The 11,999-nt window shown below is 37.2% G+C and overlaps 1 protein-coding gene across 4 annotated transcripts in view; it reads left to right on the forward strand.

Moving 5' to 3' along the window:
* LOC139949583 (calcium-dependent secretion activator 1-like) overlaps positions 1-8,713 on the forward strand; it is a 69,939-nt gene extending 61,226 nt beyond the window's left edge. For all 4 annotated transcript variants that reach the window (XM_071947991.1, XM_071947999.1, XM_071948009.1 and 1 more), the window contains 2 exons: positions 662-766; positions 1,310-8,713. In XM_071947991.1, the coding sequence (XP_071804092.1) occupies positions 662-766; positions 1,310-1,486 (282 nt within the window). In that variant the 3' untranslated portion in view covers positions 1,487-8,713. The remainder of the gene's footprint in view (positions 1-661; positions 767-1,309) is intronic.
* Positions 8,714-11,999: the final 3,286 nt, after the last annotated feature.

An 11,999-nucleotide genomic window follows, 5' to 3' on the forward strand; every position in this document is an offset into this window, starting at 1 on the left:
TAATCATACAGTAACTGCTTGGATTGTCCATTTTATTTGGTTCCATTATATGATTGTTTGATTAGATTAGATTAGATTAGGCCAAATATAAGAAAAAATGTCAGTTGATCATCTGGATTTTTCAAAAAAGAGGAGGATGAGGGCCTTATTATTTACTATTTACTATTTTTTTTTTCAAGATGGCCGCTTAATATTATCAAATAGGCCACCAATTCTTCAGTTTGAATCAACCAAAAATTAATTTTATACCTTTATTAGTTGCATGAGGACCTGTGTTAACACTAACACTTACAGGGTCGGATAACACTAAAAAGATTTACTGGTAGGCATTCACTTATAATTGTTTTATGGAACAGATGGTTACACGTTTTGGAGAGCATGATTCGACAGTCGGGAAAAGCTCCTAGGCCAGGCCTTTTGAAAAGATGGATTAAAAAAAAATATACAAAATAATGAATAGTAAAAAAAAGGATGTGGCCCCAAAAAAGGATGCGGGTGGGGACGGTCAACTGTTTTTTATATTTATTTGACCAGATGTTGCAGATTCTTCAATGAGTCCGCAAGAGTTGAGCTGTGAAAACTGGACTTGGAAAGCATACCAGATTTTGTGGTATTATTAGTATGAGTTTTGATTGTAGTGATTCTATTGTATTACTTGCAGGCGTTTTATACAGCCAACATGAACCTGTTGTGTGACTGGTTGTCAGATAGGATGGACCTTCAGCTGCATGTACATCAACTCAGTACATTGCTACGTGTTACCAATGTAAGTCATCATGATAATAATAACAGTAAGACACCATGTCGATAAGTCTCTTTTGAGTAATGGTAGTTCTGAGAAGAACCGTAGGGCTGAACGATTTGGATACACTGTCTGTCGTCACTGCTGGAGACTGCGGAGAACTGCTAGATTCCAACTAGGTGTGTGTGGGGGGGGGGGGGGGGTTGTGAAAACTTAGAGTCAACTCAAAAGAGATTGATCTACATGGTGTTGCAGCATAAATATTTGTTACTCTGCCACCACGCAAAACATCAAATCTAAATAATAAAAACATTGTGTGAAGCGCAATCTATTTATGACAAGTGGATAAACAAACACACAGTAAACGATATACATATTCTCCATAGGGCTAGATAGCTCAGTTAGTAGAGTACTGGTATGCTAATTTGGAGGTCGTTGGTTCAAGTCTCGCTCCAGTCAATATTTCTATGTTCAGACCCATGTTTTTCAAAACTTCCCTCATCAGTTTCCCTTGTGGTTTATGGCTTGATTTTTATATTTTTTGTGATTTCCTTCGGTTTGATGCAGAAAATGTACAAAGATTTTGAGATGCACGGCGTATCCAACCGGAGCCTCAACAGCAAGACGTACGAGGCTGTACGTCATCGGCTGCAAGTGGAGGAAGCCACTGCGTCCGTAACCCACGGCAACCTGGCCTTGACCAACGGCAGTACAGAGGATGAGGACGATGATGAGGAAGACTAAAAAGGAGAACACGGCGAGACGTCTAGGAGCAAAAACAAACACAGTCATTCTCAACATTCAACAAGGTTTCTTTTAATTTATTCCATTGAAAGGGTTTGATCATTCATTATAAGGCCCTTGTCACAGGAGGCGACGTTTACAGGCAACTTGGAGGCAACCAACTGCAGGGCATGCTACATGTACAGGGGTGGATGTCACAAAGAGTTAAGACTTGAGTTACTTGTCCTAACTTACATGTAGGACAAGTTTTTAATATTTCCTAGGACTTGTCCTAAGTTAGGACTAGTCCTAATTCTTTGTGAAAACGTTGAAGTGTGAATGGTTTTTCTTTTTGGAGATTGCCTGCAACTGGTTGCCTGTAAATTGTCTTATGTGACATGGGTTATAGAACACTCTGAGAATTATTCACACAGAATGAAAACCCTGTTCAATGTTGGTTGATTCATCTAGCAAGTCTGCATGATTGCATGATGTGTGTAATTAGCGTCACTCATTGCTGTGGAAACCCTTGTATATAGAGACCTCTCATGAAAGGCTGGTTTGTCAAAATGGAGGCTACTCTCCATGATTTCCACTAAGAGGAGACTTTTCATAGTTTGGTCTTCCCATAGTGTGGCTTATCGCATACTGTGGGGCTTGCCAAGTGGCACTTTTTTGACTTTCCATTTGAGGGAACTTCCTGTAAAGAGGAACTTCCTGTATGAGACTTCCCACAGTGGACTTCCCATACTATGGTTCTTCCATAGTGTAGGACTTCCCTCAATGAGAGGCTTCCTATACTGAGGTGACTTCCCATAAAACAATTTGCAACACGCGCTCACAAATAGTAAAACACCGGCTGAAAAAAAAACCCCAAAATACCCGGCTGCCCATCTCCCCTTGCTCTTAGACCCCATTCCACTCTACTCTAGCCCGCATGTATATAGAGGGCGGTATACACAAATCTTGCGTCGTTGATCATGTTTGTTCTCCTGATCACTCTCCTCACCATCGTCCTCATCCTCTGCTGCCGTTGCCAAGGCCAGGGAAAACTCCCAACTGACAATAGATTGTGTACTGTGTATGCCGCCCTTGTGGGCTTAGATGTAGTTGTACTATCCACATATGGGCGTGAACCTTAATCGGGCACTCTGCCTCAATCGGGCGTGATTTTGTTTCAAAGATACATGGCTACATAGACCAATACAACATTAGTTTGATGAATTGGAATCTCAGGGACGCATGAATGTTAACCTACTCGGTTTCTGATTTTTTTAGAACGTTCATGAAGTTTCTATCAGTTAGAGTTAAAGGTAGTTTTGAACACACTAGCATTTGAGAAAACAAACTAGCCTTCGAGAAAGACTCTGCTAGGGTTGAAAGTTAAGGCCATTAATAACAATGTTTTTCTGGTTCGCAGTCTTGCGAGACTTGCACCGTCTCTTACTAGCCATGTGTATTGTATCTTTGTGAGTCCCCTGGATAACGCCAGGGGTTGCTCCCATCACGTCCGATGTAGGTAGTATCCCTTATGTTTGATTTCCCCAATGGTTGAGTGTTAAATGAATCGGTGGTTATTCAATTCAAAATCTTTTGGTACATTTTTTCGTGGAGTTAAGGAGAGGTCCATCCATGGAAACGCCTTTACCTTTAAAGGGTAAGCAAAAAACGTTTGTGCGAATCTTTTGTAATCTGGTATATAAACATTAAAAAGTTGTGTACATGAACTTTCCTTATTACATTGGTATTTGTTTTTTCAAAATGAATATTTAATGACAAGTTTTTAAACCATCGAGGTTGAATTTACAAAAGAGCGGTAAGTAGCTGTAGCAAAGCATGCATGCATTTTTTATTTTTATCAAGTCTGCCTCATACGCTGGTTCCAATTCCCACTCACACAAACAAAGTGCTTCACTGCTAAAAAGTCAACTTATATGTCCAGTACTGCTCTGTTTCGTTTGATTTGTTTTGTTTGATTGACAAACATTGCTACAAATGTCATCTTTACAGATATTTATTTATTTATTTATTCTTGGTTAACCTCAAACATAATGAATAGCTCTGTTCAGACATTTTTTTATTTTTTATTATCCCATTTTGCGGGTGTGTCAAAAAGACTGCACTTTGTGTGCCACACTGGAGAAAAAATACCCTGAAAACAAAACAAAAAGAATGTCATTTGTAGGATGATATCGTTGATGTTAAATTTGCATCAGGGATAAAGAATATTAGTTTGGTTTTACTGATTTACACCAAAGTGTGTTAGCACTGTGTACTCGGTACTTTCCCCGAGTTCGGTGAAAAAAGTCACTACAGACATATTACTTGTGATTCTAGTATGACACCAACTAAACCACCAATGATAACAGTCAGATTTTTCGCCACACTTGAAAAATCAATTTTTCTGAAAGAAGGAGTTTACTGAAGTGGTGAACATCAGTAGCTTTCTAATTTTAATTTCTCATTTTAATTTCAAAATGTTTTGTTTTTTTTGTTTCCCCTGGGAGTTTTTGTAACCGTTTCCAACAGAGATGACATTACTGCATGCATTGTAAATACATTATGTACAAATTTAGTCACAACAAAGACTAAATCGTACAACTTCTCAATTTAAACACTCGGATTTACTAGTAATTTTATTATGTTATCAATGCAAAGGGCAGCACTGAAGTAATCCTATAATAAAATGGAATATTTGAGGGTTATTTGATAAGTAAGAAATTAAACGATGGACTTTAAAGTGATTACATATTTAATTTTAATATTTATTGAGTTAATTCTTAACGAGCTTAGTATTAAGTGAATCATATCAGATTTATAATGGGCTATGGCAATCATTAAATGACTTTATTTAAAAAAAGAAGTACTGTAGAATATATATTATGTTTATTTGAATATAGGACAGAATTAGCATCAGATTTTCCTTTTAATATGTTGTTAATATATTTAGTTACATATTTATATTTTTTACTTTCAAACATTTCTCCTTTAGAAAAATGTTCAAAAACTAGTTTTCACTCTTTGGCCATCCACAATAGTTTTCATGAATCAACACTAATATTTTTGCATCTATTTAAAGCGTGACATTTCTCAGCCATGTCCATTTTGTATATTTCATTTCCATCAAAACTCCTTTTCTTTTTTTTTTTACCTTTCATTTCATATAAAAAATATTCAAAGCAATTTTAAATGGTGTCTTTCTGTCCGGAGATTCTTTGTATAATGTCACTCGCATTAAGTACTAAACAAAAAGGCGAAAAAAAAATAATGAAAAATTTGTGTCAAATACATTGTAAATTTTAATAACGATAAAACCATTCCAACATTCCTTAAAAAAAGTAGTCAAAGATTCGTAGTGTAGTGAGTGTTACATTTTGTTGTGCGGGGCCGAATTTTATAGAGCTGCTTAGCGGAAACTAAACAGCTTTGTGCTAAGTAAATTAACTATGGAGCAGTTTGAAGACATTAACCCTAACCCTCCCAAAGCCGCTTCCAAAGTATTATAGAGGAAAGCATCTGATTGCAGAGAATTAATAACTGTTGCCCAATATAAGAATTGCATATTGCTGTCAACATGTTTCTGTTTAGCAATTATTGTATGTGCTACACAGTTTTCTGTGCTACGCAGTTTCCTGTGGCAAGTACTTTTTTGTGCTGAACAGAATACTGCGCTAAGCAGCTTTATAAAATTGGGCTCAGTTGGCTGTTTCTGCAAAGTGAAAGTGTTTTCTGCTTAGCATATTGCTCACTTTGCAGCTCTGTGAGCTAAGCTTCATTCTTTTTCACATAAGTATTATTGTTATTACTATTATTATTATTGGTATTATTATTATTATTATTATTAATTAGACTTGTTCTTTGCTGCTTCTAATCCCCCACTTTACCTCCCTAGACTATATAATAGATTACCAATTACTGCATGTTCTACGTTTGAAAGTTCCGTTGTATAGGGTACTGTAGAGCTAACCAGGGTTGAACTCAGTGAAGATGACTTATATTTATACCTAAACAAGAAGTGTGTAACAAACATGAAGAGTGCCAGTCCAGGAAACAACTCAGAGTGCCAGTCCAGGAAACAACTCAGAGTGCCAGTCCAGGAAACAACTCAGAGTGCCAGTCCAGGAAACAACTCAGAGTGCCAGTCCAGGAAACAACTCAGAGTGCCAGTCCAGGAAACAACTCAGAGTGCCAGTCCAGGAAACAACTCAGAGTGCCAGTCCAGGAAACAACTCAGAGTGCCAGTCCAGGAAACAACTAAGAGTGCCAGTCCAGGAAACAACTAAGAGTGCCAGTCCAGGAAACAACTCAGAGTGCCAGTCCAGGAAACAACTCAGAGTGCCAGTCCAGGAAACAACTCAGAGTGCCAGTCCAGGAAACAACTCAGAGTGCCAGTCCAGGAAACAACTCAGAGTGCCAGTCCAGGAAACAACTTAGAGTGCCAGTCCAGGAAACAACTAAGAGTGCCAGTTAAGGAAACGACTGTTTGGTCCACAAAGAATAATGCGATTTGAAATAGAAAAGCAAGGGTGTTGAAATAGAGGCTGGGAATATTTGCTTGATATTAAATTTGTATCTCTTTAGGGATCAACCAGCAACTTTAATTTGCAAGTTGCTTAGGGCCAAAGTATTTTAAAACAAAACTTGTCGGCTACCATACTAGGTGATAATACTTAGAGCTGCTCGTACGCTCTGCTGTAGACACGGTCAATTACTTCACTGTACCAATTCAGCTTAGTTGGTTTGATTGGGAAAGTCGGTATGTTTCATTATCAATTCCTTTTCCATCTTACGGAAGGGTATGAAGTGCCATGGTTTGGGCCTTAAAGTCAGGGGACACTATTGGTAATTACTCAAAATAATTATCAGCATAAAACCTCACTTGGTAACAAGTAATTGGGGAGAGGTTGGTAGTATAAAACATTGTGAGAAACTGCTCCCTCTGAAGTGACGTAGTTTTTGAGAAAGAAGTAATTTTCCACGAGTTTGATTTTGAGACCTCTGATTTAGAATTTGAGGTTTCAAAATGAGACCACAAAACTTGATGAAAGCACACAACTTCGTGTGACAAGGGTGTTTTTTCTTTCATTATTATCTCGCAACTTGGACGACTGATTGAGCTCAAATTTTCACAGGTTTGTTATTTTAAGCATATGTTGAGATACACCAAGTGAGAAGACTGGTCTTTGACAATTACCAAAGGTGTCCAGTGTTTTTTAACTGATTGAGTCATAATGATGTTTAACTGGGTGCTGGTATTGGACTGGGTGATATTGGACTGGGTGATAATGGACTGGGTGATATTTGACACATAATGGACTGGCACAACTTATGTTGGTTACACACTGCTGCAAACACTCAAGTGCAATAATGTAAAGCTACTTGGTTGAGAAGGAATTACACAGTAAGAGATTTATCCGTATAGAGTCTGTAGACATACATAATATATTAAAGTATAAATTAAACAAGATCTATTAAAATAAAGGAATTAATGGTAGTTTATATTTTATGACAAAGCCTTAGACATTTTACTGGATATCATGTACATGTTTATGGATGGAAAGTGTAGAAAGTTGTAAGTCTGTACCCAAAATGATTGTGGTAGCCTGAACGTTGAAAGCATGGGGGACAATAACGGTATTTTCTGGGGAGAATTTATGGGGATGGAAATGACATTCTGTCGTAAACTTTCTAAATGTACATAATATACACGGTTGGGTTTTCTTGTTAGGGTAATTATTGATTTGTTATCAAGTGTTTTCTGAAGATTCAGAACCTCTGATTGAATCACTGCAATTGTGGATGCTGTAGTTTGGGACTACATTATATGGCATTCAGTTCTGCTCGAATCTTTTATTTCAGACAACCTTTTGTTTTTCCAAGTTCATTTTAAAAGTGTATCCACTTTGTAAATATGGGTCAGTTAAAAGCTTTAAGGAATTCAGAGCGCATTATTTCAAGCACCTGCCTTACGTGTTTTTAAAATTGCAGGCCTACAAAACTGGCCAGTTGTTTGCGCATAAATTATACATGTAGTGGGATATCAAGAAACATTCAAAATTAAAACAGTTAATTAATTATGTACTGTGATAGCAATGACATTTCATGGGACAGATATGTACATGTAGGCGTCAAGGTTTTTTACGTCAAGTGTAAACAAAAAACGTGCAGCAAAAATTTGTGACTTGAAGGTTTTCCCCAGAGCAGCACTGGTTGAAAATCCATATTTACAGGTCAAAATTGGAACATTTATCCCTAAAACAGTTTTAGACTCTTTGGGAAGAGGACTCTTGATTATGGTTTGGCAAATTTAGAGTCATGTTGCAAGTATACCTCAAAATTGAGAAACGGGGGCAGGAGGGGCAAGATATTGTCTTGGAATCACGGTTCTCTATTGTACCCTTCTATTTTTCCCATTGGTGTGTGTTTTCTTTTGGTCTGATAAAGTTTAAAGGACATTTCAAATAGAGCTACTAAAAGACATTGCTCGATTTAAAAGAGCACTATAATTTATGTGACGTCAAAATACAAATCACTGCGTGGATGAATCTTAGTGCGATTTGATTAGTCAAAGTATACAAATGTAGCTCATTGCACAAATTGAAAACGGAAATTGGGAATATTGAAGTCAAGCATGTCTCTGTTATCATTCTACAATAATATTCAACTCGACGTTACGATCCACTAATTTGTGTAGATATACCAACTATTTCTTATGCCTGTGAATATTATACAACTCTTATATACAGTAGTGAACTTCTGGATGATACTTAAACTAGAGTAGAGTTTTTAACGATCCCAGTTCGTGTGACATCCAACAACAACTCTTTAGGCATAAGGGAAGCATTTTTTATAACACTGTTTTGGGGTTACAACTATCCATTGAGAGTTTTCCCCTCTATAAAGCCTGAAGTTGGATGTCATGTGGTTCTTGCCTTTCCAGAGATGGTGTAATCCCCCTTGTTCCTTTGTGTTACTTACAAGTTATTTATACATTAGCTTTGATGTTATTTCTTACCATTCCATCATTGTTATTCCATGTAGCTGGAGGTAGATATAGATACCATGCCTTGGTTAGTCACTATTTTAATAAATGTCCGAGAGAAAACAAAAACACTGTGTTGAGTTGGAAGTGCAATTTGTTCGTTGGTCTTGGTCCATGTAGACCATTTAGTCCTCTATTTAGATCTTGCTGGCAGTGTGTGCGCACTTATTGGTTCACATTACTCGATAATGATGCGATGGTCTACTGATCTGCCATGCTTTGTACTCGTACCCAAAATTTATGCAAAAGAAGAACTGCATGCTAAAATCATCATTTTTACGTAGGTATCAAATCATATGCATCTTAAACTAATACAACATAAAGGTTAGTGACAGCTCATAAATGACACATAAAATCTTTCAACTAATCCTCAATTCTATAACCTTACCCTAACCCCAACCCCCAACCACAACCCTAACCCTATCTAAACCCTAACCCCATCCCAAAACACATAGAAAGGAAACCTTTATCCAACCACAACCCTAACCCTATCTAAACCCTAACCCCATCCCAAAACACATAGAAAGGAAACCTTTATCCAACCACAACCCTAACCCTATCTAAACCCTAACCCCATCCCAAAACACATAGAAAGGAAACCTTTATCCAACCACAACCCTAACCCTATCTAAACCCTAACCCCATCCCAAAACACATAGAAAGGAAACCTCTATCCAACCACAACCCTAACCCTATCTAAACCCTAACCCCATCCCAAACTACATAGAAAGGAAACCTTTATCCAACCACAACCCTAACCCTATCTAAACCCTAACCCCATCCCAAAACACATAGAAAGGAAACCTCTATCCCAATTAAATCCAATAGCCTTACCATAACCCTATCACACCCCAATTCAACTCTAACCAAGATTGTGCAACCCTAGCTCCAACCCTAACCTTAAAACGCCATACTCTTACAGTCAACTATCCCACCCCTTCCAAAAGCTTAATCCCAAATCAGGGTAGTCAACTAAAACAAACAAATCAATAAATAACACAGTTGTACTTTAGGGAATACTTTAATAAACAACAAATGCAAACACTTCCATTTATTTTTTTGTCACAAAAATGCAAAAATTCTGTCTTAAAAATTACACAACAGTGAAAACTTTTATTTTACATCCATCAAAAGACTGTTAGCAATTTTGTTTATAGAACTTGATTATAAAGTCAAACAATTGCAATTGCAAGTTTCCTCTAATCATGACATTCTGAGAAAGAATATCGCACTTCTTGGCTTCAAACAAAAGGTAATGAAAAACCAATATAGTTACTACACCTGGAAATACAGCAGCTTTAATACACTGATGTTGAAAATATACAATTTCCTGGAGAATACTAATGTCTTGTCATACTTTTTGCTCAACAATAGTTGGACAGTGACCGCTCTAAATTCTGACAACGCTATGTTCCGAAACCCTGTTCTGAAACGCTCATGTTATTTATTTTCTAGGTTTTCGGAACGAAGGAGTGTCAGAACATAGGTGGGGATGTCCGGTGTGGCGGTTTCGGTCTTCCGCTGTGTTCAGTTTCCCAGGACTCAGTATACGGCACTAACAATGGACTACTTTCGCTTGCTGTGCGCAGGCGTCGCATGACGTAATGTTTCCGTATTTGGTCGTCCGGAAAACTGAACACGGCGGAAAGTTGAAACCGCCACAAGCGGGGTGTAACCTAGCTAGACAAAAAGATGATTCTCTTTTGTATCGAGTTGTAGTGACCTTGGAAAGCAAATCACATTGAAGAAGGTCCAAAAGGCATAGTTCACAAAAACATATGGTAATCAAGTAAAATACACGTTTTCTGATTTGTCACATTCCGAAAGTAAAGTGATCAGTTCAAATCAAATGCAATGCAAATACTGTATAACATTATGTAATTGTAACACTCAAAACAGTCTTAAAATTATATTGTCATCATAATAGGAACAAGGGGGTGGTCAACCATTCAATTTCTTATGTAGTAAAATGTTAGCTACATCCCGGGTGGGCAACCAATAATCAACAACTGCATCATAATTTAATTATAATACCAAACTTCACAAAACTCTTAATACTACATTTCAATAAATACATTTTTTACTTGTCATATATTATGCCACTTTTATGTATACAAATAAATAAAGTATATCACTATTTACAACAATGTGTAGTACTTGAAGGAATCAACACCAACAAAAACACCATCAAGTATTACTTTTCTGCATTTTTTTCAAAATAATTATTCTGTCCCAATTTTGACGGTGTCTGGGCGTACATGTCTGTGTATGGTGATGAATACATGAAGTGAAGAGCTGCCAACATTTGCATCTTGCAACAAGGGAATTGTTTGTTTTAAACCAGTCAGGGAGATTGCGCATTAACAATCGGGGAGATATTTTGGATTACAGTCAACAAATCTACAGTTTGTCCCTGTGAAATGTATGCATGCATATGGACATGTACATATGTGCGTGCATATGGACATGGACATGTGTGCGTACGTGACATGTATGTGTGCGTACGTGACATGTATGTGTGCGTACGTGACATGTATGTGTGCGTACGTGACACGTATGCATGCGTACGTGACATGTATTCGTGCTACATGACATGTAAACATACACCTGTTAGCAGGTTAGTAAAATGTGACTGTTGTCTGAGATCCAGGTACTGAGCTTCTATCTTTAGCGTCAGTGCAGAATAATATAATGTAACACATATGCAACATTATCTTAATAAGGCCGGAAAAACTTCCCTCAATAATTAAATCAGGATAAACATGAAGACAATTTGACTTCACTTAAAATAGTGAATCATAGATTTCATTTGTAGATAAAATTGTCAACAGCTTATATTCCAGTACCTAGTACAAATAAAATAAAACTTACTATGGCAAGCATGAATACTTAATGCAAAGTAAATCTTTAACTCTAGTTTTCCTACAACACTCAAACAATAAATATATATACAAAATATTTTGTGCTTTTCCAAGACTTCCAAATCTGCGTACAAATATCAATAATTTATCTTTCCTTTTAGTTCTTCAGAAAATCAGAAAACACTAGACAAAATCACAAACAACATTCTGCAGTCATTTTGGCCCTTCCCCCACTAATCCTTGAAAACCTGTGACATAAGATAAGTTTTGAGAAAAGATTTGAATTTTGCGGTACAAAGACAAGATCTCCAGAGAGTTCCAGATGCGTGGGGCAGCTGAATAAAAAGACCTGTCACCCCATGAGTGTCAAGACTTAAATCGAACTTAAATCGACTTAAATCGAACCATGCAAGTGTCTTTGACCCAATCACCTAAACACTCCAAAATATTCCCACAACCACCAACAGATCAGGGCCTAAAATCATGGTTCTGCTTAACGGTCAGTTTTGTGCTTAAACGGGGGCGCCTAGCATATTTTTTATTTCATAGCATTGCTTGTGCAATTTTTTTTGCTTAAAGTGGCAAGCAAGCAAAAAGGGTCCTTATAAAACCTCTATTTTTTTGGCTGAAG

Source organism: Asterias amurensis, chromosome 2 (genome assembly GCF_032118995.1).
Source record: "Asterias amurensis chromosome 2, ASM3211899v1".
Classification (NCBI taxonomy): Eukaryota; Metazoa; Echinodermata; class Asteroidea; order Forcipulatida; family Asteriidae; genus Asterias; species Asterias amurensis.